The sequence below is a fragment of the Cupressus sempervirens genome, chromosome 2 (genome assembly GCF_028749045.1).
Source record: "Cupressus sempervirens isolate cs-2001-9-10 chromosome 2, ASM2874904v1, whole genome shotgun sequence".
Taxonomy (NCBI): domain Eukaryota; kingdom Viridiplantae; phylum Streptophyta; class Pinopsida; order Cupressales; family Cupressaceae; genus Cupressus; species Cupressus sempervirens.
Window position 1 is genome coordinate 147,770,901 of NC_143119.1, and position 27,981 is coordinate 147,798,881.

The 27,981-nt window shown below is 34.2% G+C and overlaps 1 protein-coding gene and 1 pseudogene across 1 annotated transcript in view; both read left to right on the forward strand.

Moving 5' to 3' along the window:
- LOC149571471 (malate dehydrogenase [NADP], chloroplastic pseudogene) overlaps nt 1–11,983 on the forward strand; it is a 72,845-nt pseudogene extending 60,862 nt beyond the window's left edge.
- A 2,976-nt stretch (nt 11,984–14,959) lies between these two features.
- The window catches only part of LOC149571472 (uncharacterized), a 103,161-nt gene continuing 90,139 nt past the window's right edge, over nt 14,960–27,981 (forward strand). The window contains exon 1 of the mRNA XM_089812986.1: nt 14,960–15,235. Coding sequence (XP_089669112.1) covers nt 15,175–15,235 — 61 coding nt within the window. The 5' untranslated portion in view covers nt 14,960–15,174. The remainder of the gene's footprint in view (nt 15,236–27,981) is intronic.

Below are 27,981 nucleotides of genomic sequence, written 5' to 3' on the forward strand. Positions count from 1 at the left end.
ATCCAAGGTAATTGTAGGAAACATCATCTAGAAATATGATACAACATCATGATAAAGGAATGCATCAAGTAAACATACTAAACATCATATACAACATGATATCAATGCATCCAAGATAAGTCATAAATCACAAGAGAACATACTCTGGATACACCAAAGCACCAAGTGAATATCCAACATCAGCCTAAAACTAAACTAGACCATCTTTGTATACCAGTCCCTAGCAATGGCATAGGTAGCTATGCCTCCCAACCATACGATACCTATACGCCCACTCCCATCGTGCTCATGGAGATAATGACCTGACCACAATCACATAAAACAATCACCCATGGCTAACACACACGCCAGTCAATAACATGATACCAACATCTATATGATCATGAAGATAATGCAATACATAAGGTAACTAGTCAGACCCTTCATGGGATAACTATGTAGGGACTCTAGTAGAGTGTAAGTTGTTTGGAATTGAAAAACCCAATCTATATCTGGTGCAGAACAAATCCCTTAGGAAACCATCACACCAGTGTGGAACAAATTCCTCTAGAAACCATCACTCCATGCTCTCGAATGAACCATATAGGACACACCCTCAGATGATTCACTCAGCTATTCACTTATCTAATATTAATGTTTTTTACCCATTTATTAATTTAGTTATCACTTTTTAGAACTTCTTCATGCTACCTTGTCGGAATACACACCAGGGTATACGAGAGAAGCCACTCCACATGTCTACCCTACAATATATCCATGCTTATCACATGATGAGTGCCCAAAGGCAATGCAATTTTCCAACCCAACCCCCAAATGAACAATCCCTCAACTAGCCTACATTTGAGAGTTTAGATCTCGCAAGAACCCATCAAACACACACATAGGTGCTCATGTGTGGGCACAACCAACTTCATGAAACAATCAAAAGAACTAATGCAAGGGTTGGATATGATAAATGCAATAATGAAACAAGTACAATCTTACTCAATTGGCCTATGTTTGGCAGTATGGATTTGACATGAATCCCAATGAGGCAGCAAACATCCAACATCAAGAACTAACTCAACCGGCCTAAATCCAAGAGTATGGATTCTACATGAATCTCAATACAAACACATTAAAAACCATGGTTAGATTGGAAACCTAGAATTCATTCCAAATCAACAACCCAAAATTAGTGCCAAGAAATACTTGAGAAAGTTGGGTGGCACATAAATTGAGGCAAAGTAAAAAATGACCAAAATTCAACAAAATCAAAAACCCTTTTTACAATTAGGTATAAAAACCCCAAATATAAAATAAAATTTGAGCTCAGAGTCTATATGCAAAAATGGTCAACAAATTGGTCTGAAAACCCAAAACCCCAAGTCAAGAGGCAATCAAATGCTTGTACCTGCCCAACCGGGTAGAACCAACATACAAGAATGGAGGGGAACACTATTTCTCTGCCTCCTAGCAAACTGTTGTCCAAACTAGACTCTAAAACATAGCCAAAATGTAAAAATAGGAGAGCCCTATCTGGTAGCCAAAAGGGAAAATATGGGAATGCTTGCAATAAAATAATCACTCCGCTAAAACTGTCGGAAGTCTTGACAAATCATGGTCTCCCCGAGCCAAATCTAACAAGATTAATTTCCCACTAATCCCACACCCACAACTCCAACAATGAGCAAAAAAACAGTTCCTCCTTGAGAGTATTTGGGATTTTTCTCTCCAAAATCAAGTTTCAAAAGTGAGAAGTGACAAATAACTCACTTTTTGGGATATATATTAACTTTAAAAGTGCAATATAAAATTAGAAAAATAACTGGCTTACTAGATTGAACCCCTTCTCAACCTAGACAAAATTGGGTAATTCTAATTAAATGGAATTCAACTACGACAAAGCTATCAATAATTAAAATAATAAGATCAAATACCAAAATACCCTTAAAACATTAAATCACAATATTCCTTAATAATTTTCTATGACAAATGCAGACATCGAAATGCACATACATAATACTGGTCTAGTCACAAATGCAAATGAATCTAGATTTATTAAATCACCAAAGGGTTTAAAATAATAATAAAGATACATCACCCATACAGGGATGATATTGGCTCAACATGAAAGATCTAATCACTAACTCCATGTGCCATTGCTAGGGATATAAGTTCTACACAATAAATAAACACAATCAAGTGTAGATGCACAATATATAATAGTTGAAGAAATAATTATACGAAATCACATAATTAAAGCATCTAATTATTTTCAATAAAATAATCTATTTTAATCATTCATTTGCACCATAGTAAAAGATTACTACAAGAATGATGTAAATATTCATAGCACAATCACATCACAAAGAAAGATCATTAAGGTTGCATCCATCAAGATGACTTATAAAAATCAAATGGGAGAGGCACTACCCATCGTTTATCTAGAAAGCTAATATTTTTAAGAACCTTGATGAGAAATTACTAGTGGACTCTATTATAAGTCGTTATTTAGTAGTTTGGATGACTAGTTATTAGTGACTAATTATTAGTAGTTTATTTGATCATTTATTTAGTCACTCGACCTTGTAATTTTACCAAGTGGCCAAATTAGTCACTTAGTCACCTATAGCTGTAAATTGTAAAGAAATAGTGAAATATGATTAGTTTTAGTTACTTGATTAAAATTTATAGTGGTGTGACTAAATTTTTTAGTCACGTAGTCACATATTTGCCAAAATATACTAGTGGAAGGAGATAATAATGTAAATTCAACAAATACTTTTGCTACTGGTACAAGCATAAGGCTAGATGCTCAAGGGCCTTAGACCAAGCGAACAAAGGAGCAAGTTCAACAAGCTCAACTTGAGCATGTCTCATAAGAATATAAAGAGAAAGGAATAATGAAGCCAATAGAGGAACAACCTCAAGTTCCACCCAAGCAAAATAATCAAACATGAGCCCCAAAAAACAAAGAGAAGAGCCAAAAAAGAAGAAAGATAATGTTCCCTCGAAGACAAATAAGGAGAAGAAGGCTCTTGTGCCACCAAAAGCATCCCCAAGTACAAGATCGACTACATCAAAGGACAAGAATAAGAAGAAGACACCCTAAGATCCTATAAATTTAGATGGAGTGATTGTTGTTCCCAAGTATGAACCCCAAACACTTGATTCAAAAGCCTTAAAAGAATATGATGAACTATGTACAAGAAAGGTAGAACGTGACAAACTCAGGTAAATATATGTCAAAGAAATTCTATAGCAAATTGTGCCTGATACACCTTTGGAGGAAAAAGCACCAATACTAGAACAATTGGAATTACTTGTAGAAAGGTGAATGCACTAGATGTTAATGCACAAGAGAAATTGATGGAGCATGCTGAGAATAAATTAATGTAAAAGGTTATGGAGAAGGTTGGAAAACCTATTGCTATTCAACAAGTGTAGTTCTCATCATTGGTTATCAAGCTTGAGGAGTTGACAAATGACACAATTACTTTATCAAAAGTTGTACAATATTTCATGCATTATCAAGGTTATTAAATAGAAGCTGAGAAAACTTGAAGAAGATCTTAAAAAAAATGCAAATGGTGTGATTGTTGACCCTAGCGCATTCCAATTTCACTGCTTCAGGGTGAAATATTTTCTAGGTGTCCAACATAACTTAAGAAAAGAAGAGAAAATGAAGAGAGAAGTATTAAATAATATTCAAGCTTTGTTACTACCTCACATTGAGGTAATGAAAAAATATATTAAGAAGGCCAAAGATCTAATTGCTACTTCTGATTTATCAATCACTTAAAACATGTTAGATCTGTTTGCAAAGCTACACACCTGCATGCTCTTAAAGAGGCTTGGAACAAAACTTTGGATAATCTCAAGAAGGCACATAGGCATTTAATTCATAAGTTGTGAATATGTTGTGTTTAGATTTTTCATTTTTTCATTTACTTTTTGGCATCATTGTCAAAAAAGGGTGAAACATGAATATGTAGGGGGGAGTATGAGTTAGAGTTAAGAAGCTGAGGAGTACATATTTAAGGGGAGACATGAACATTTTCATTAAGTTGATTTTTTAGTATACATACACATTTCTTTGCCACTAATGCCAAAGGGGGAGAATATTACTCTTATAAGCATCAAATGTTGTCATTAGTGCAAAAAGTATGGTCAGTGAGTTTTGGAGATATTGGTCAGTAAACATAGTTACTGAGCCACAATATAGTTATCGAGTACTCAAACGGAAAAGTACGAGTACTAAATAGTATGGTTGATGAGTTAGTTGCTACTAAGGGATGTGTGTGTGTGTGTGTGTGTGTGTGTGTGTGTGTGTGTGTGCATGCATACATACATGTGCATACATACATACATACATACATACATACATACATACATACATACATACATATATATATATATATATATATATATATAATTGTGATATGGAGCCTAGTGTGACTTGGATGTTTATTCAATGTGGTTTTCTCCCCATGGATATTATTTCTACAGGGGTTTGAGGGAAAGACCCCCAAGATGGGGTCAAGGGGCAATGCCCTAGGTGTGTTCCCTGTTGCAGTACAAGGTGGGGTTAAGGGGCAATGCCCTCGTAGGGATTTTTGGGGGCAGCACCCCCGAAGCCAAAAATGCCCTTATATTGTAAAAGGTGTCAGCTACTATTTATCTATTATTCTAGCCCTAATTTTGTAAGTGGCAAAAGCTTGTATAAAAAGGCTTAAGGTTAGGGATTTCATAATGTAATGGTGATATTGTAGCTTCTTGCGGTGGTATTGAGCTGTAAGGGATTGTGGATCATAATCACTAGATACTAATAATATTGGACTTGTTGTTGGTGGACGTAGCCCAGGGATTGGGTGAACCACATTAAATCTTGGTGTCGTGTGCCCTCTTTTATGTAATCTATTATTTTTTGATATTGGTTATATTTGCATGTAACTATTATTTTTGTCTGAGGTTAATCCTAATATATATACAGAGAGAGAGAGAGAGAGAGAGAGAGAGAGAGAGAGAGAGAGAGAGAGAGAGAGAGAGAGAGAGAGCAAGGCAAGTAAAGGTTTAACTAAGCTATGTTAATACCAAAGGACAACATCTTGACTAAGCAAGAACATGGAAGTTTAATGAGCTACATAGGATGGACCCAAATGTTTGAGAAATCACTAAAATCAATGCATTGCTATTCTATCGAGTGTGAAAAAATGTTTCAAGATCGAGGAGAATATTTGAAGAGATTTATTGGGAAGAGAGATTTGGTTGTTAATGATCCCAAGGAAGAATATAAACCAATAGAATATTAGGAAGTTAAATGAGATGATAAGGATATATATAGATTGTAGATCTTGATCAGATGAGAAATCTAGAAGTTTCTTAAACCCTAATTAGGACATACATCAAAGGGGAATTTTTTTTCCTATATAAGGACCTATATAGAACAGATTAATAGTTGTTGTTAAGATGTTATGTTGTTGAGTTGTTGAGAAGGTTATACTAATTGAATGAAAAGGTGAAGAATCTACTTCATAGAAGAGTCACCGAGCAACAAAAAGGGAAAGGATTGGAGATATATATCAAAGTTGATATTGATATTAAGCATAAAGGAGATCTAAATTAGAAAAGTAAGTTGTATTTCAACGAGGTCACTATTGTTACTTTGTTACCATTATAGCAGCAAAACCATTTAAAAAGGTAGAGCTAACAATCTGTATTGTAAATCTCATAACTGAGTGCACATTTCATGAATGTTGCGAAGTCCTTAAGGTAGGTGGATTTTGATATATCTTATTGCATTACTCCTAAGGGTAAGTTACCAAAAGTGACACCATTGTATGCCCTAACAGTAAAACATTTATGCTACAATAGTCAAGGATTTGTGGGTGCCATCCCCACCGTAGTTTTCTCTCTAACAAAGGGTTTCTACATTACCAAATCTTTGTTTCATATGTGTTGATTTGATGAAGTAGATTAAACATGTTTTACTTTTATTTTAGTTTTTCAGATTGTAGGCATGCATGCAAAAGTTTATCAGCCATAAGGAGGGAAACAAATTGTTTAAGGTTAAAATTCTTTGAAGGTACTGATTCACCCCCACTCTTAGCATTTTGCCTTTCTCTAAATTTCAACATAGGGACTATATGATGTTAAGATTTATTGATATTGATCAAGTAGAAAGAGTGTAGAAAGAATTCCATGATGGAGAATTAGGGACTTACTTTGACCCAAAGACAACTGTAATGTCCCATTTTAGATGACCTTTAGATCATTCTTCGTTCCAAATTTATAGTCTTATGAATGACTTCAAGTACCCATTCTGAACTCGAAGATATATGGAATTGTACTTTGTATACATAATACATATATATAATAATGATTTTGTTATAAAAATAATAATTTTATATACAAGATAAAATATAATTGAAATTAGGAATCTATCCTAATAACATATCATCTTGTACTCCTCCTTGACTTAGAACTTTAGGCCCATTAATATATTGGTAATTCAATTTATAAAATGTTTATCAATTCTTCTTTACCCGCGGCCTTCCTTACTACATTATGCATTAACGTTCTATCAATAGTCCTTTACTCCATGGTTTCAGCTCAAGGGTAGATGGGCTTTAATGCAACCGCATGTTTCAAGTTCCACACTTTGCCACCAATATTGATGTGGAATCGAGTTGGATGTTGTCCCTCCTTCTGCTTCGGTGAGTCTGATTTGATCAATGTCCTTTTGATTGATCTCGCTGTGAAATCAAGGTTAGACGCCTCGGCTGATGTAGTTTAGTCATAATCTACCACTTTTTTATCGAACCCAATGCCTCCCTTGCCCCACATTTTCGGTGCACGTGATTTGTCATCCTTCTTGCCTAGGAAACCCGATGATTATCCCTCTTAAATATCATGCTCATTAATTCAATAAGACACGATCTCTCACTCATGTCAGTAGTGATGTTATTCATTTCGTGTTTTAATGGTGTCGATTTAGTGATCAATTTACTTAATGTGTTTGATATAATAGTTAGTGATTCCAATAGACAATTACTATGTATTTATGTAATTAGGTCAAAATCTTTATATTCTAATAATAGATGTCTATGTATTAGATTAATATTTAAATAAGTCTCTACAATAGTAATGCAATCAGTTTAGGCATTATAATGATGGGTCTATATACAAGATATATATTAATAATAATACTTATAATTATGATTATTATAAATTTATAAATGGATTATAAATATTTATCTATATAGCTATCCATAATGTTTCTTTTGTGACATGATTAATGATAGTATATATTTTGATCATATAATCATATAATTTTATCCAGTTATACTTATAGGATCCCCTTTTAGAAGGGGTCATGACAATAGCCACATGGAAAATCATGCGTGTTGGTTATTTTTTGCCATATTTGTTGACGGATTCTTAAGCTTGGTCTATAAAGTGTGTAAAATGTGCATTATTTGTTGGATATGAGAAGTTTCTAACCATGCCTTTGTATCCAGTTCAGGTTAACCAACCCTTCATGAAATGGGTCCTTGACTTCATAGGACCAATTAATCTGCCATCTAGTGTTGGTCACAGGTGGGTGTTTACAAAAATGGATTATTTTGTAATGTGGACTGAAGTTGTTGCCTTAAAAGACTCAAATGAATATATTGTCCTAAGTTTTTATGAGGATATAGTAACCAGGTTTATTGTACCAAAATCTATAATATCTGATAACACTCTTGCCTTTTTCAGATTGAGGGTGACTGAATGGGCTATTGAGCATGATATCTACTTAAATACATCTTCAAACTACTATCCTCAAGGCAAATCTTTGGCTGAGAGCACAAATAAAAACTTCATAAGGATTATCAAAAGGACAATGGACGGAAATCAGAGGGTTTGGCATTCTCGCCTAAAAGTTGCATTGTGGGCAAATTGTATCACTCCTAAAAGGTCCATAGGGAATTCTCCAATATATTATGGTGTATGGAAAAGAGACAACATTTCCATTATTAGTTGAGCTTCTAGCTCTATATATCATCTATCAGTCATAGATGCCTAAAGAAGATGACCTTATGGTAGTCAGGTACGTTGTATTAATGGAGCTTGAAGAAGCTAAGAGAAAAGATATGGAGACTTAAAATATCATTAGATTCAAACTAAAAGGACATTTGACAAGAAAGCTACTCTTGAGGATTTTAAAGAGGGAGATGTTATGTTGAAGGGATACATTTAAAGAGTAGGCCAAGTAAGGATATGAAGTTTGACAACTTTTGGAGCAACCCTTTTGTTATCACTCAATGCAAAGAGCATAACACATTTCAACTATCTATCATGGAGGGTGATGTCCTCCTTATTCCAGTTAATGGAATACACCTCAAGTGTTTCTTTGAGGTTTGATATTTTTGAATAAGTTTTATTTAGTTTTTAATAAGATGTTGTGCCTTTATTTTGTGTGTTGTTTTTTCCCCTAAGTGTTGTTTTGCACAATTTTCCTAGGTTTTCCTAGTGTTTCTTGCTTTCAATAAAGGGTTTCCAAGTTTTTTAAAGAACTAAAAGGACAAAATAGCCCTACATGCATGCAAGTGCCATAACCAACTAAGCACACTCATACATATGCTCATGAAATGACATTTTTTGAAAAGATCTCATGGTCCCAATGCAACATATATATAAGTATGACTACTTAGCTAGGATTCTTGCACACATTCTAACAATGCTCTGTTTTTCTTATCCATGTTGTTTATGTATTTCATGAAGCCATAAGAATGAGCCATCCTTCCTTTCAACCAAACATCATGTACACAACTCATAATGATGAAGGGGAGCCTACTTCATCATTACAAATCATGAAAATCACACTGAGCTAAAACAAACAATCACAAATTCATGCAAATATGAATTACTCCTAGCCCAATGGAATGAAAAATCAAATGGTTTTCATGTCTAGTAGGCAAACAACCATCAAAGGTCACTAAAATTGTTACCTATTTTCACCTACCAACTTAATCAAGTAGAACCATGCTTTCTAAATTGATTGGTAATCTAAATGTTCATGTTCAGTGCTTATGATAATAAATTTTATTTACCATACATATAGTTCAAATTTTATGAAGAAAAGTAAAGCAACAACAAATAGAGAAAATTGATGCAACATCTCATCTTTTCCAAAAAATGTAAATTTTATTTATCAAGTATTTATTATACTTCACACAAGTCTTGAAACTAACCAAAAAATAACTAAGGCCTTGATCTAGTGAGCATAAATACAAATGTATAAAAAAAATGAAATAAAAAGTAGAAGGCTCATAGGAGCCAATCGTTGCCTAAATGACTGGCCATGTTGATGGTTGTTCACATCCTTTGTGTTTCCATTGTCCCACTTTTCCATGCTCATGTGGTAGATCTTGTAAGTGAGACAAAAGAGAGTTAGATCTAAATGATCTAAGTAATAACTATCTAACTCACCATTCTACCCCCGCACATGCATCCATATTCCTGAATTCCAAGCCCTGACTTATTTTTCTAACTAGTTTGTTTGTTGTATAACTATGCAAACTATTATTGACACGTGGATGTAATATGTGGCACCCATAAGAGCTCAATCTCAACGTGTCAATAATAGGTTAGATCAATAATTATAATCAACAATAATATCAGAGGGATGTGTATTTATTATGCACGAAACCTTTTATTATTCATAATACAGATTGTAAAGGAAAACAAATCAAGTAGCTATTTAAGGGATGACAAATTCATGTTGAAACCTTATAGACTAGTCAAAACAAGCATCACTGGCTATACTAAAGAGGATGTGATGTGCATTGATATATGAATCTTGGATCAACATGGGTGTTAGAGTGAAAGAACATAGTGGTATCACAAAGTTGTTACTAGGGCAAATGAAAGCCTTAACATTGTCATAATCATCATTTAGGTTATGAAAACAATACAATGTTGAATTTACAACATTCATAATAGCAAGGACAAGAATACAATTCTATCCAACTAAAGAAACAACAATAATAAGAGTATGCAAACATATGTATGTGCGACAATAAGATAAATGTTGAAAGTAAATGAATATTCAACATATGCAAAATGCACTAGTAATTTAGTCAAATAATATCAAGAGTTGTCAAAATTAAGCAAACATTTTCAAAGCATAGTACTTTGCTACTATCTATTATATTTATATAATAAAGATAACAACAATTATAAGGTGCCAATAAAAACCAAAATTTATGGTAGCCAGTGATAAGGGAGTGAATAAATGCATACAACCACCAAAGAAGAGACACACTTCAAGAAGAATGACAACACAGTCATGTTAAAGGAGAAATTGTTAAATTGTAATATGATTTAGTGACTATAACTACATAACATGATGATGAGTGTAATTGAGGTTCAAAATGAGAGGTTTCTTTAGCAAGTGAAATACATGCAAGATATAACAACCATATAACACTCCAACATTTCAAATCAATAATAGTAACAATAAGTGATGTACAAATTACCAAGCATGACAAAGTCTACTAGTTCTCATTATAAATGATTATCTATCCTTATAGAAATAACTCCAAGCTATGATATACACACAAGTATATTTATGACAACAAGGTACATGAGAGTGAATTATGCCAAAATAATCAAGCATATTTGAAGTAGTTCAAATACAATTAGAGGTAAAATGTAGCCATGCTAATTGATGCAATAGAAGAGATATAATGCCTCATTAATAGCACTTAAATCAATACTAAGGCTAGAATAGAGGCTTTTGTTAACTACATCCTTGTTGGGATATCTTTCACTTTTGAGTTATTCCTGTCATTAGTTCTTTTAGGATTATCAACATTCAATGTGATCATGGTATCTATGATCCCTTTTAATTTTGCCATAATAATTTTGGTTAGATTGGTGGGTTTGTACCTTCATATCCATTAGATCCTTGCAACTATTATACCTGTGGTGGAGGGTTTGTGAGGATTAGAACCCTTAAGGAGGAGTAGTTACCTCGTTCAAGGAATGAGGTGTTGCAATGTAGCTCAAGAACTCTTTATATCCTTTGCCAAGATAGGTTAGCATAGGCGTGGGTCCTTGTGTTGAATGGGCTCTTCTTATTGGAGCAAAGACTATGGTCCTAGAATGGAACAAATAGACTTGCTTGACATAAATGGAAAAAAATTGCAAAGAAGGGAAGATCTCTTAATGTCATTGCAAGACAGGGTGTAAAAGTTATTATTGTAGGCAATCCATGTAGCACAATTTCCCTAATTTGTCTTAAGAATGCTCCCAATTTTCCCTAAGAATTTTCATGCATTGACAAGACTCGATGAAAATAGAGCTAAACATCATCTTGCACTCAAAGCAGGAGTTTTCCATGATAATGTATAATACACATGACAATTTGGGGAAATCATTCAATAACTCAAGTTCCATATTTTGTCAATGCAAAAATTCATGGGATACCTATCATATAAATAATCACTGATACCAAATGGTTGGAAGAAGAATTGAATTAAAAAGTTTAAAAGTGTGGAGGTGTCTTGACAAAGAAGTGGATTGCATTCACAACTGTGTCAATTTTAGATGCTATAAAATTACTTATCAAGCCTACACTTCCAAGGGATCGGTTTCCTTCAGGGGTGTACACTAGTGGCCTTTTCATCTTTATACCTTATGTAGACTGTATAATCTTTGAATCATGGGCTAGCTGATAGGATATGTGAAATCTTATTCAATCTGCTCGAGGATTTGAAATGAATTATTAAGAAGTGGTAAAGTATGAAAATGGACTTCATATCCTTATGGGATTGCAAAAGACCTTATCATTAGCATGCCATGTCAGTCAAAGGGAGATGAATACTATGAGTTTGTAACTGATGTCCTCATTAATTATTTCCTTTGTGCTAGGACAAAAAAGAGTGAATATGAGCTTATGGTCGAGAACAAGTGAGTTGCTCATCTGATTGTAGAGGAAAATTCATACCAATGAAAACCTAGGTCAAGAATTGGTGGGATAACGTAGTAGAGAGTAGAGGAAAGTTAAAAAATGACAAGGAAATATTAGATCTATGCTATAGTAGAGCTTTCAGTAAAACACACCAATTATTTTGCAAGCAATGGGCTCAAAATGAGTAAGAAATTGATGCAAGATCATCTTGGGTTGTTTGGTTAGCCCATTCACTTTAAAGTGGATGTGCTCAAATACTTCCTTACACCTTCATGGTAGCTATTGTTATGTTTGGCTTGATGGATTCACTCTATCTTCTTTCACCAAGTTGGCTTGACTTGGCTTGGTGCGCATGTTTGCCAACTGGTCCTTTGCTTCATTCATTGAGCGTGTTTGGTGGCTTGTCTGAGTCTATTCAATAATGTTTTGTTCATTGTTTACCGAGTTATTTGTTTGATTTCTATTCGAGAGTTGACATGTGTATTTAATTTGTGATATGGATTTAATGAATGGGATTGATCATTGGGAAACATGTGGACCTATTTTGGGTTGTTGCTTTATCCAATGTAGATCTAGAATCTTTTGTAAACCATTTTGTTAAGTATAAATAGGGAGTTAAGTCCTAGGTTTGGGCAAGCATTGTTGGTGGAGGAAAAATAAGTCTAGAGGAATGCACACAATGTATGGAGAATCCTTTCTGTAATTGAATCTTTGTAATTGGTTGCAATTAGGAAGGACTTACAACCCAACATGTATGAAGTAAATTGCTGAATCATTATATAAGATTTGTTGTTTCCTCTTTTTCTAGTGTTTCCTCTTGGTTATTTTATTTATGTTGTGTTATCCTAGTAAGGTTGGATGGTAATTGGGTGAGCCTTTGGCCCTAGCTATGATCTTATCCTACATAAAAAAATGAAGAAGCCCATGCCATTACCATGCCCAACTTAGGTTCTTCCAAATAAAAAAGAAGATGTGGTTGTCTATGTGCAGATACCCAGAAAAAATAAATAGAAAGAAATAATTGGAATATTTTTCTAAGTAAAAAAACACATACACATATCCTTAGTAACCATTCTACAAATCCAACCTCCAAAGAAAAGTAAGTAACATATGCCTTATGTTGTAAAAGAAAATTTCAATATTATGCAAGTTTTTATCTTATCAAAGTCTTCAAGAAAGGGGAAAATTGGAGGAAATGGTAGAAAACTTGCTCACCAAGCCTTTCTAAAGGAAAATATGTGGAATGTGGAGCCTAGGAGCTTCATTTTATCAGCCAGAAATGCACCATTTCTAGCTTCCCACAGCTAGGGTTGTAACCCTATTTATTAAGCTCTCTAGAAGTCTCAACCTTCTAAGTGAAATGAATGTTATGTGGGTGTGCACGACAATATATTTTCTTGCAAGTCATTATCTATTTTCTTTTGGAGTCTAGAAACATTTTGGATGGGATCTATTTCTTTTTCATAATGTGTTGTGGATTTTTGTTTGTGTTTATTTTAACACTCATCACTTTCTATTGACTCTTACATTTGCTTGTCTATTATGTAAAATATGATTATTGAATGATAATTATTTAAACCATTTTCTAATCTTGTTACTTAAATGCAAATATTTATGACCTTTTCAAGTCCTATCTTGTTTTCACCTCATTATACCATGATATTATTGGCTTTTAAGTCAAAGGTGACATGTGTTATAAGGGATAAAGATAGGCTTGCATTATGCTTTGACCAAGTTGTAACTGGTTGTAGACATGAGGAGCATAAATAAGAGTCTATGGGTTGAATTTGACTTGTCAAAGGCAATTGAATGTTCTTTATTGCCAGTTGGAGCATTTGTAGCATTTGTTTTTGATGAGTCATAGGGGCATTGATGACTTAGTGGAGCTTGGATAGTGGTTAGGCTTCATTTTTAGAGGTTCTAGACCCTTTTTGGCAAGCTATTTTTCTAGATTCGGCCCCAAGAAGTTGTGAGTTGTACTTAGTGAGTTTAAATTGAATATTTTCTTTCAGTTTTGATTATTGATTTGGGTGGACTTAGTGATTTTTATCTATCATTTGTCTCATTATATCATTTTTTTTGTAACTCAATAATTTGGAAGTGAATATATTACAAAGCTATATGATTTGCAGAATTGGATTTTATCCTACTTGTTATTACAATTTAGTGTATTGCTTGTGATCGACAAGGTGGATAATGAAGAGTTATTTTAAAACCTTCATTCATGGCTCCTATCTCACGTACTTGCACCTTTCTGTAAGTGATTATTATGTAGGTTATTAACAGTATTTTCATGAACGGTCAAGTACTACTTTTGTAAAAAATATCTTTCCTACTTAGTGCTTGTATCATTCTCAACTAGTTAATGAAATATTTATCCATAATTGACCCATAATAGGTTGTGATGTTGGTATCTTTTCTGTATTTGAGTTAGTACCATTCACATGTGTTCATTTTCATGCAAGTTGTACATCCACTATTGATAATTATAATTAAGGTTTTAAGTATCCATGTTAATTTTAGTCACCAATTTATTTAATTTCAACTTTGTTTCTCTCTTTTCCCAAAAAAGTTAGTAGTTTAGACTGTGAACCTGCTAGGAGCTAACCTTATCCAGATATTTACTCCATGTTCTAAGTGATTTGCAACCTAGGAGCGTTTCCATGTTTCCTTAAAATGTTGAGTTATTGTCTAACTTAGCAAGGGTGCAATTTTAATTGATAACAATTATACTTATTTTTAAAGATGTAGATACATACATATGCTAATTTACTTTGATTAAAAGTTTCTTTTCATTTCAAATTTTCTATGTCAAATCCTTTATCTCTTCTCTTTACAATATTAAGACTCTTTGCTATTAAATGATTACTTCAAAAATAAAAATTAATTAACCTTCATAAATAAGACATAAAATACATAAATAAATATAAGAGAATTTCTTCTATTTAAATATTAATAATAATCTTAAAATACATTAAAATCAACTTTTATCATTACAATAATGTTTAACGTAAGGCCAGTTTTTATTGGCTTCCAAAAGATAACATTATAGAACTCAACTCAGTATGGCTACCGAAGGGATTTTTTTCTTCTGAAGTTCTCGTGGCCCTGCAACAAATATCATCTTTACTGATTTAGTTGTCTGGACCCATCTTTTAACCTGAGAGACTCCAGATTGTTTTTCAAAAATCGTCTGGCTGACTTCAAAAAATATGCACTGCCAGCAAAAATGAATGAAGCAAAGATCGGAGTTGTGGTTGTTCGATAGCTTCTACCACCTCATGCCTTCATTAGGTAATCCATTGCCGCTGTTGTTGTGTATTAAATGTAAATAAGTAAATTGTGTTTTTATTGCATATATATTCTCAAGAAATGGTTCCAATCGAATATGGCCGTTTCTTAAAATCTACTGGTAATGGAATCTTTGTCATAGATGATTACTCTAAATTACTCTGAAATTTTAGAGAGTATTTAAGAAATAATATCATATGACATTTTAGATATCGAGTCATTCTAGTGTAGTTGTATTGGATAGCTTCAGTCCAGATCCCATGGAACTATATAGTTGAAAGAATGAAATATGAAGTAGCGGCCTTGCACGGTACAAGAGATTTATTAGTTGTGTCGTTGGTACATACCTATTATTGAAACATGGACTTTGCTTGGACTGGCGAGGCATAAATTGGCCTCTGATTCAACCTCAGCCAAATAGGAGAAATTAAATTGGATGATAATCAATCAAAATTTACCCTAAAATTAAGCAAAAGCCAAGAATCAGTCCATGCCATTAATCCTGGTTTTCTGCACTGAATGCTGTCAAACAAAATTATAGATGTTATAATTGTGGGAGTGGCAGATTTGTAACTCTTAAGATATCTTTCTGCATATTTTGTTTTATTCACTGAGGGACGGATCCCTGATGCAAGCCAATGAGATTTGTTAGGGGTAATTTGTCTCAGGAGTTAATGAGAGTTTCCCCGAGGCTTATTGAGTCTTATAAATGTGATTATTCTCTTCGTTACAGTTTGGGTAGCTTTAATGTACCTAATTTATCTCCATGCTACAAAGTGTGATCCATACCAATGTGAAGAAGATTAAGAATGATCAGTTTGAAATATCCAAGTAGCACTCAGCAGCAGAAAAGTCTCAATATTGTCTTCAAGATGAAATGACCTCTTTACAACAAGATGTGATCACAAAACTGCTGCAACAGAGGTGAAACCTCTGACACTTTTCAAACGGCATCGGGGATTCCAAAACTACTGCTTGATGACATCCGGTGGTATTTCATGACTGGCCAAGACTGGATTTTGAAATGAAAGGCCAACTTATCCATTTCCATTTCCAATTGAGGATCTTTCTCGTACACGAGGGGGATGTTTCAACAGCCATAAACATGGGTGAAGAACATGTCTGCATCATGGGAGGTTTAAATGATTATTTTATAGCCCAAAATAGAAAAAACCGTTTGTTCATGGTGAGTTTGTGAGCTTGACAATGATGATAGGAACAATTTGAGTTGCATCCTTTTTCTAGCAATAGCTTTTTATATTTATTAATTAAATAGAGGGGGTTCTATAAGGGCTCCTGCTGTTAGAGTTTGTAGTTGCAGGAGACATTTTTCTTACCTGCGATGTCTTCCTCAACAAACATATTGTACGTTTGCAATGTCTATTGTCAGCTATGCATATTTCTTAGAGTCACAGTTGACTTCGACTGCAAAGATCATTACCTTGCTGATTGTTTCATCATGTGCGAAGTCATGGAAGCATTTGAAGGATGTCTGCCATTGTGGAAAGGTCACTCTAATTGTAACTGCCGCCATGGAAAGGTCACGCTAGTTGTAACTTCTGTCAGCATTTTTGCCACGGCAATAATGTTTTCATGCTTCATCTTTTCATCCAAGTTGACTTTCAGAGCCTTGTTATTTCACAACATATTTAGAATTCAACTGTCTCATGTGGTGTAATGGCTATTCATTGTAGAGACACTTGTTCAAGGCGGTGGAGTCTGACAAGTGTATGATGGGTAATCACTATGCAAAAGAAGTTTTTTCTGTAGCATCCGTTGGGTGTATCTCTGTGATATATATTCCCAGAGGATGAGTTATGAGGTTTATTATGAGAGTGTAATATCTGTAGCAGTGGTTGAAGCACAATGTGGTGTGAACATTATCTGCAGTATGTTATGTCGATAATCATTTTGCTGTAGGAGACCATTGCATAGTTATATGATTGTAAAATAAGACAATTCTTGAGTGATTGTTAAGAGTCAACGGTCTCAATGGATAAATAAGCTTGTAAGCTTTGTGTCCAGACTTTTGATTATTCAATAAGAATCAATTTTGTGAGGCTAGGTTTTTCTTTCCCTCGAGTAGGAGGGTTCTCCGAGCATAAATTCTGTGTCCCTTTTGTTTCTTTCCTGATGTTTTTCTGCTTATTTTTATTCCTGGTCTAAAACAGTAACATGTTATTAGAGTGGGTTGGATAACAGTAATAAAGGGGAACGGCCTGATATGGTTGTTAAGTGTATAATCAGTAGGGATGTATCTTCTATGATTCACAGAGCATCTGGATATGAGAAGGATTCTCTGGCATCTCCTGTAACAGAACCTTTTCAAGGCTAGGAATTCAGAAATCATGTTTGAGGAGCTGATAGAAAGGGGGGTTCGAGCACCATGAGCACTAGGAATGAACGCTTGGAAAGAAGGAATGTGAACAACAAATGTTTAAGCCACATAAGAGAGTAGAGGCTACACTATCATTATGGATCTCTGGCTCTGTTTCAGTAAATTGAGATGGAGAATACACCAATAGAGATGGGTATTTGAGTGTGTTTCAGACCCCTGTGTAAATGTTTTTGGTGACATTTCTGTTGGTGTTAAGGATGACAGTGACTACCTTAATGGGATATGCTTGTTTTCTTGTTATTGGGATTGGCTTCTCCTGCTTTTGAAGTAGTAAGTTGATTTTATTGTTGAAACCTTTCGGGAATCTAAGCTCTGATCTAATGCATACTGTTCACTGTAAAGTCTTCTAGTCATGAAGTCGATTCTCTAAAAGAGAGAAAATGATGTCTCTGGCTCAGGTCTTTAATCAGAGCATCCAACTTGACTCCGGCGACTTTCCTTTTATGATATTCTCTTTCTTTTTAAGCTCCGATCTAATGCATACTGTTCACTGTAAAGTCTTCTAGTCATGAAGTCGATTCTCTGAAAGAGAGAAAATGATGTCTCTGGCTCAGGTCTTTAATCAGAGCATCCAACTTGACTCCGGCGACTTTCTTTTTATGATATTCTCTTCCTTTCGTTGTAAAGGCTTGTAGTTATTTCAAGTTAGCGACAAATAATCTTGAAAGTGATAATTGAATGGTTTATTTTTTATATATATATATATATATATATATATATATATATAAAGGCTACTAACACAAGCATGAATATAAAGGGTGATATCACTATATTAAGGCATGCAAGTATTAACATTATTGTTGCTACCCTTATTATTTTGGACTTTGGCAATAGCTTATTTATTTTGCCTTGAACAACCACCTTATTTTCTTTTTATGACATTGGGCCTAATTTTTTCACAATAATCTATTCATAATTTTGGAACCGATCGCCTTGAGGAACTCCTTGCCATCTTAGAATCTTTTTGCATAATTGAGCATGCACGCGGGGGCCTTTTTGCATGTCTATGCTTGCCTTAGCTATGGATTTATTTATATATATGCCTCTTACCATTTTTGGCCGACACTTCCAAGTATTATTTTCTGCTTCTACCTTGAATCATTTTATTCTCATAGCATCTACTCTTTCCAAACTAGAAGGTGGTCATATTCAGTGATCGCTCTGAGAAGTCGAGTACTGGCTGAGTTATCCAGTGTTTCTATACTGGACGTAGACACAAGGTCGGACTTGCACGGGAAAGTCAGCATTCTCAACACCGATTTAATTGCATTCTCAGATCGATCTATACCATTCTTAGGTCATGCAATTATAATCTGAAATCTCTTTATCTTTTAGAAGTTATGCTCTTGAATTACTTGATTTGCCTATTAAAGAGGGCCTCATTATTTCTTTATTTCTTGATTCCCGAAATGGAATTATCTCAGCTTGCATATATCCTTTCTGTTAAACTGATATTAGTATTAGTCATCTTGCTACTTAAAGATTATGTCTATAGTGACATTTCAAGTATAATTGTGCATATGTTTGTTATCAAGGAGTGCCAACACATATAGATGTATTGCTAATATACCCTTGAGATGAGAGCTGCACCTATATGATATTGAAATAACCTGAAAGGAATCATAATCTCATTGTAATGCTATAGGCCAGATTGGGCATGATAAGATGGCAATGTTTATATTCCATAAACATATATCACTTAAGAACCACCTAGGAGTTCATCCATGAGGACCAACATTGTCGAGATGAAGGGTGTAAATGAGAATATCCCTACATGAAAAAGTAAAACAATAAATTAGTAACACTACTCAGATCTAAATAACTAAGTCAGCTCATGGTAGTCCATTGTATAGGTCTTGTTGCCAAGCCGAGTGATGGGTTGACATTCTAACACCAAGAAGCTCAATGACTGAATAGTGGTGTCCTAGGCCAAATCCCAAGGTAGGGAGGGCCTTTCTTAGTAGAGATTATGTGGGGATACTTAAGGATCCATAGTTGGGAGGTTAAGCCTTTGACAATGCTTCTCCTCTCCATCAGATGCCAAGGCTTTCTCAAGACAGAGATATTATCTGCATTCAAATATCTTTTGGTAACAGGCATTTTACTCTTATGATATTTGTAATCTCAAGTTGAAGAAATATTAGATGGTTAATATCGTTTAATCAGTTATTCCCTTCAATGCTTGGAAATCAATTTCCTTTAAATGTATTAGGAAATCGGTGAAATCAATTGATTTTACAAATTGGTCATGAAATGTAACTGCCTGTATGAGATAGGCTTACTTGATGGTTTTTATAACTGCTCTTCATTCATGTGAATATGAATATAAACGTATCTTTTATTTACTTTTAACTGTCATAATTAGCAATGAGAAAAAGGGATGTTACAGTGGTTTTGTTGCCCTAAATGGTATTGGTTATTATGATACTATGGTATGACTTTTGTGCCCTAAGCGGTATGTGGACTAAACTAAGGTTTTGTAGATGTTGCCCAATGCAGATTTCAGTTTCAAGATTTAGTTTATTGCAATTTTAAAATCCTCAATTTATTTTCATTTGATTATACCTTCAATTATTAGTTATGATATTTCAGTCAAACTAATTGTAACCGTTAATCTCTTTTGTATGAACATGCAAAATAACTGTTATAACTACCTTCTGATGAATGTGAAGTAGTAATTGTATTTCAATGATATGCTAGTTGTTAGCTAAGGCCTGGGAAATGGGGATGTTACATATGGTATCAGAGCTCTTGATTCAACACTGAACCTTGGGCCCAACATTGTTTCAGGGAAGATGAAAATATAATGTTGAATAAGACAGGATGAATACTTATTTGTATAACTAAATATTTTACAATGTAAGTTGGAAAATCACAGTAGAGATCATCCATAATAGCCAGGAAGGGTTGAGATGATGGTGTGGACCATATGAATTAGACAGATGGATAAATTTGCAAAATCATAAAGATGAATCAGAATTGAGAAAACTAACATAATTGTCAAGTCGAGCGATGGGTGATCGCGCACACAGTGTCCATTGGAAATCCCTGGCCAAGGTAGGAATAGTGGCAAGATTGTTGTTGTGATCACTAGAGGTTAGAGTGCTAGGAGTTAGAAGATAGGTTGATGGAAGGTGTCTACAGCCTCATTGACTGACTAGCCGACTAACACCAAGATGCTTATTATGACAACATATTGATTGACTTAAATGCTTCTTTGAAAACATTGTGGTGACAAGTTGGACATAAGAGACTAGGTTACATAAATGGGAAAAGCGGATTCCCAAATCTTTACGGGTGATTAGCGCTGATAAGAACCCTATATAAATTCGTTCAGATACGTATGATCAATTTATGAACCAAGGATGGGTTGAGCTAAGAAATTTCAGCTTAAAAGGTAATGATTTTTAGCATGGAACTTGATTGAATAGATTACGAAGAGCTTGCAATATTTTATATGCATCTAAATATTTGAATTGTGTCTCAATCAAAATTAGTGTTCACATAGGTGCATAGATTTGAAATATCCTATATGGAACAAACAATATTCAACAAGATATATGATGTGAGTTGATGCTATGAGAAGCATATTATTATGAACTTGAATATGGATGAGTGAGGGGATTTCTATAGGTAGAGTCCCATGGAAATGTAAAAGTTTTGTGGATAGATCGGACTCAGGGTCCGAGCCACAATTGGATTGCTGTGAATAGAACATACAAGCAATTGGGCTACACCCCCATCTCAGGAATTGCGTGTGGGCATGTAGTCCAAGGGCTTAGGAGACTGGGATATAGGTAGCATGGTACCATGTTTATCATAACCTCTACGATCTTATTTGGATGTATGTTGATCTTTCATAGTATATTATGATTTTACCTTTTGACACACTATTATACATGTATAATACACATGCGGTGTTGAGTTATATGGTAATGAAATATCAAGGCGTACTGAGCTGTTTATATTGTCTTAGAAATGGAATATATCTCTATCATGAAATGATTATTCTAATGAAATATTAATGTGATAAGATGGGCATGAAGGCCCAAGTTACATAAATGGAAACGCGGATCCACTAACCATTTCAGGTGATCTATGAGTTTACAAGGATGATCTACTCGTTTAATGAGTACCATATACTAGATGGTATGCATGAGTGATTTAATTTCTGTTTTCAAGTTATGATCTAGAGCAATGTTAGTTGAGGAATTACAAATTTTGGAATGATTATCTTACTCTTAATTATTGAACATTGAAAATTCTCTTACATGAGATATTAGTATGAGAATTGAACTAAAAATATTGTTAGTGTCTACATGAGTATGACAGGAATATGAAATAGAATACTTTAAAACATGATCAAGTCAAAAGTAATGCTCAAGTGGGCATAGGCACGGTAAAATAAACATAGGTGAGTGTGTGTTTCACTTTTGATTTTATGATATCATGTAAGCATATTTCTGAAAGCATTGAGATAGGAATGATAAACCTTGATTTTGATCATGGCTTAGATTTTGATTCAAATTGGAATGAGATGAAATCATAATGTTGTATATATCTTGTATTTTAAGTATTCTTCTAGTGTTTAAAATTGTAGAGTTCATCGAGGACAATAAAACACAAGGGAGAGGGTATGTCACATCCCAATTTTTGGCCTAATCTAAAATTTCTCTTATAGCTGTTGGGTTTTCATGTGAAGTTAGTTAACAAGTAAAATTAGTTATGATCATGTGAAATATTAAGATGGTTAATTGCTATGATGTTATTATATTATTAACTTGAAATCTTGGAAAGTTGGTTACTCATTCACAGGATGTGAAATGGTAGTTAGTCGTTATGATGCTTCATAAACAATATCTTGTTATAGAAATTATGATTTGAGGAATGTGATATTATCGTGGAGGATTCCTTCTTGCAGTAACGTGGCGAAGGGGGGAAGCATTGCCGAAGAAGGATTTGGGCACGGGGGCACCACATATCATTGGGCAAATAGGTATGAGTCCTAAACCACCTGGCTAAGAGCAAACGGCTAGGCAAGCAAGAGTATACCTTGGACAACCATGAGCTAACCAGTTGTATTATAACATTAAAATTCACTTAAAGAAAGATTACCTTCATAATGTGAATGATCTTAGTATATCTTGCAAATTCTATCATGTCTTAAGATAATAATACCGTATCTATACTAATACTTGTGTGGGTATAGAATATGTGTATATATGTATGTGTATATATATATGTATATATATGTACGCGTAATCTCTAATAAAGTGTGTATATATATATATATATGTACGTGTAATCTCTAATAAAGTGTATACATACACACACATATATATACATATGCATATCTATATATAAAGGCTGCTAACACAAGTATGGATATAAAGGGCAATATCATTATATTAAGGCATGAAAGTAAAAACATTATTGTTGCTGCTCTTATTATTTTGGACCTTGGCGATAGCTTATTTATTTTGCCTTGAACGACCACCTTCCTTATTTTCTTTTTATAACATCGGACCTTGTATTTTCATCAAAATCTATTCATAATTTTGGAGCTGATGGCCTTGAGGAATGCCTTACCACCTTAGAATCTTTTTGCGTAGCTAAGCATGCATATGGGGGCCTTTTTGCATGTCTATGCTCACCTCAGCTATGGATTTATTTATATATTTGCCCCTTACCATTTTGGCCGACACTTCCAAGTATCATTTTCTGCTTCTACCTTGAATCATTTTACTTCCATAGCTTCTACTCTTTCCAAGCTAGAATGCAGTCATATATAGTAATTGCTTTGAGAAGCTGAGCATTGATTGAGTTATCCAACATCTCTGTACTGGATGTAGACACAAGGTCGGACTTGTCAGGGAAAGTTGGCATACTCAACACCGATTTAATTGCATTCTTAGATTGAGCTATACCATTCTCAGGTCATGCAATTATGATCTGAAATCTCTTTATCTTATAGAAGTTATGCTCTTGAATTACCCGATTTGCCTATTAATGAGGGCTTCATTATTTCTTTAATTCTTGAGTCTCGAAATGGAATGATCTCAGCTTGTGTATATCCTTTCTGTTAAACTGATATTAGTAGTAGTCATCTTACTATGAAAGGTCATGTCTATAATGACATTTTGAGTATAATTGTGCATATGTTCAGTGTAAAAGAGTGCCAACACATACAGAGGTATTGCTGATATACCCTTGAGATGAGAGCTACACCTATATGGCATTGAAATAATCTGAAAGGAATCATAATCTCGTTGTAATGCCATAGGCCAGATTGGGCATGATAAGATGCCAACGTTTATATTCCATAAACCATATATCACTTAAGAACCGCACAGGAGTCCATCCATGAGGACCAACATGGTCAAGATGAAGGGTGTAAATGGGAATATCCCTACATTAAAAAGTAAAACAACAAATCAATAACAATACTCATATCTAAATAACTAAGTCAACTCATGGTAGTCTATTGTATAGGTCTTGTTGCCAAGCCGAGCGGTGGGTTGACATTCTAATGTCATGATGCTCAATGGTTGGACAGTGGTGTCCTAGGCCAAATCCCAGAGTAGGGAGGGCCTTTCTCAATAGAGATTGTATGGGGATACTTAAGGATCCACGGTTGGGAGGTTAAGCCCTTGGCAATGTCTCCACCAGATGCCAAGGCTTGCTCAAGACAAGATACAATCTGCATTTAAATATTTTCTGGTAACGGGTATTTTACTTTTATGATATTTGTAATCTCAAGTTGAAGAAATGTTAGATGATTAATAACATTTAATTAGTTATTCCCTTCAATGCTTAGAAATCAGTTTCCTTTTAAATGTATTAGGAAATCAGTGAAACCAGTTGATTTAACAAATTGATCATGAATTTCATCTCGCTCTTTTTGTTATTAAACTTTGGGTTTCAGGATCCCTGTAAAACCTGTTTTACCTAATCAAAAACAAATTGATCATGAAATGTAACTGCATGTATGAGATAGGCTTACTTCTTGGTTGTTATATCTGCCCTTCATTAATGTGAATATGAATATAAATGTATCTTTTATTTACTTTTAATTGTCATAATTAGCAATGGGAAAAGGGATTTTACAGTGGTTTTGTTGTCCTAAATGGTATTGGTTATTACAATGTAGTGGTATAACTTTTGTGCCCTAAGCGCTATATGTGGACTAATCCAATATTTTGTAGATGTTGCCCTAGGCGGGTTTCAGAATTTAGGGTATTGCAAACTTAAAATGCTCAATTTACTTTCATTTGATTATGCCTTCAATTATTAGTTATGATATTTCAGTTAAATTGATTGTAACTGTTAGTCTCTTTCGTGTGAACATGTAAAATAACTGTTATAACTGCCTTCTTATGAGTGTGAGGTAGTAACTGTATTTTGATGATATGCTAGTTGTTAGCTAAGCTCTGGGAAAAGGGGATGTTACATTACATGACCGCCACATTTTGTAGGGCTCAATCTCAAGAGCTTGAATCTGACACCAAGCAAGGGAATCACTACTCCATATACCTTTACTACATACTTTATTGTTTTCCAGTGGGTCCTTAAGATTCAGAGTTCCCTTCATTTTTCCCCAAAGCATTCTTTCATTTTCTTCCCAATGAAATTTGATGCCACCAAATCTTACTCATTCTTAACCCAATGGAATTTGCTAATTACAATTAGAGAAATCCCAATAAGGTTGTCAACCATCCAATTCCATAGGTCAACTCTCTTTCTGTGCTCAATGAAAGCATAAAGTGTCTATGAACCTCAGCGGGTTCTAACTCCAACAGACATCAAATTACTTCACTTTTGGATGTTTGACATTTTGTCAAACACTTAGCATGAAACCCATATCTTGCTGTACTTATTTTCAGATTGATTGTGGTTACTTGAAATTACGCCAAATGCAATTTAAGTACCTCCAAATGTTTACTAAGGCGTCTAGGCAAATTGCTATAGTGCCATTACAATTCTTTTGACCTTTTAAATGCATATAGATGTGACACACAAAGCAAATATGCACCTACAACAGCTAGACATTAATGCAAACAGTTGTTATGAAAACAAAATATCAACGAGACAGCTCTTGATATTCAGCTCCTTGTGACTCCAATGATAATAAAATTTATTGCAATTGATTAGAAATTGAAATGTCAAGCAAAGTGAATGATTTGCAATTATGGAATTCTCAAATTATTACAACAGTTCTCAAATACATGGCAATTATAATAAAGAAACTTGATAGGTAAGGCACCAATTTGCAATCCAACGACCACTCCACACTAGACAAATTGTGGCTGCTAGGAGGAAAGCCATGACAGCTGTTTTACTCAAATGACATTAGGAAATACTCACATCCAATGACATGGGAAGGAGACACAAAAACATCCCTCTTGGCGTCCAAAAAACAGTAAACCAATTGGGGTTTTTGGCACCCAATCGCAGTGCCAAATGCTGAGTAGAAATGCCTGCTAATGCAAAAATCAGATGATTATCAATGCCAATTTGCAGCCAAACTCACCCTCAAATCACATTTACAAGTCTTGAAGGTTGAGAATTCCAAACGTCCAATTCAGTAGAATAATTCGTTGCAAATGTAGAACTAATCTTGGTATACAACAGCACCAAGATTGTGATCAGAATAATCATAAATAATTTACCAGATAATCAAAGCACAATTCACCATGTTTTTCAATGGCTCTAAGTGTGAATCAGAGAGGAATCAGTCCTCAAGAAACCCTTGTTGAAAACTTTCAACAACTTCACAAATAATAAAAAAAATTAGCCAAAGAATGAACGCTTTTTCTCCATAAAGTCTTTTTTGTAAAGAAATTTGGCTTTCTTCCACACACTTTTCATTAAAGAGCCTTCATCAATACACCTTTGAATAAAAAGCTCCCATTGAATAATTTAATAATAATTTGGCCACTAAAATAATAATAACTCCCAAAATACATATTTTTAAAATATGCTGTCTGAAACAGAAGTCACACCTATTATTTCTCCATGTGACCAAATGCACTTTCCAAAAATAGAAAGGGTCCATCTCAATCAAAACCTGACTTACCATAAATAGTAAGTACACAAAAGTAAGCCCAAATGAAGTCCAATTTGAGCCAAACAAAGACCAGCCTATAGCTTACTGAATTGTGGAGAAGACAAGACCCTCACTGCTACATCCCAAAATTTTGATCTTTTAAAATAATATTATAGCCATTGTAATGGTTAGTTAGATACTCTTGAATATCATGATCTTGTGAAATGGTAATTATGATTAACCGAATTGATTCATGTGGAAATGACTTGTTAGTTAATTACTGTTATTTCGACAAAAATGAATGCTCATAGTTTAAAATAAAGGTTAGTAGTGTTAGCTGTTGTGACAGTTATCAGTTATTTCGTTCTCTTGATATTTCAATTTAAATGGAGAAACATGTTATTATTGTGGAATATGCATTCTTGGTTGCAAGAGCAGACGAAGCGGGGGGGGGGGGGGGTAAAGCATTGCTAAACGAGATTCAAGGAATGGGGCACCAATTTAGTCCATCGTCAGACCATCAAGTATGGGCTCTAACTACCTTGACAAAGGATTTAACGGCTAGGTAACGGAGTATACCTTGGACAATCATGAGCTACTTGGTCAATTTACATAACAAGAGAAATATAAAATATTTAATATCATGAAAATAACTATTACCTCTCTTTTATTTGAGACTATGGATGTGATCAACATTACAAACTTTACACACACACACATAGATATGTATGTATGTATATGATGCCACCATGATGCTCTGATAATATCTATGAATATATATATATATATATATATGCGTATTTAGAGAGCATATAATGATAAAAAGTAATTATACGTACTCTCTCAAAATTATATGTGTGTATAGATATATGTATATGAAGGTACAATTATAGATAGAATTCAATAGCTTGATGACATAATATTTATATGTATAATTTATATTTATATACGTATATAAATATATATATTTGTTTAAAACCATGGAAAAAATATAAACTTTATGCTTTATTATGACTCCAAAACAATGAGCGTTACCACCCTCTTATCGGCATCAATTTTTAAATTTGAATTTATGGAGTTCTTGTAATTGATATCGAGCTCCTTCTTGTAACTAGAAGCGGGAGGCTATATCTCTCTTCCCCGCGGCTGAAGGAGTATTCTCATGTTTTCTCATTCTTGTATGTGATTGCTCTATAAACCAAGTATCCTCTCACCTTTTCATCTGTAGATCTGGAGTATAATACCACACTAATTTCTACAATATTGAGCTGCACGGGTGGAAGCCATAGCATGCAAAGTGGTTGC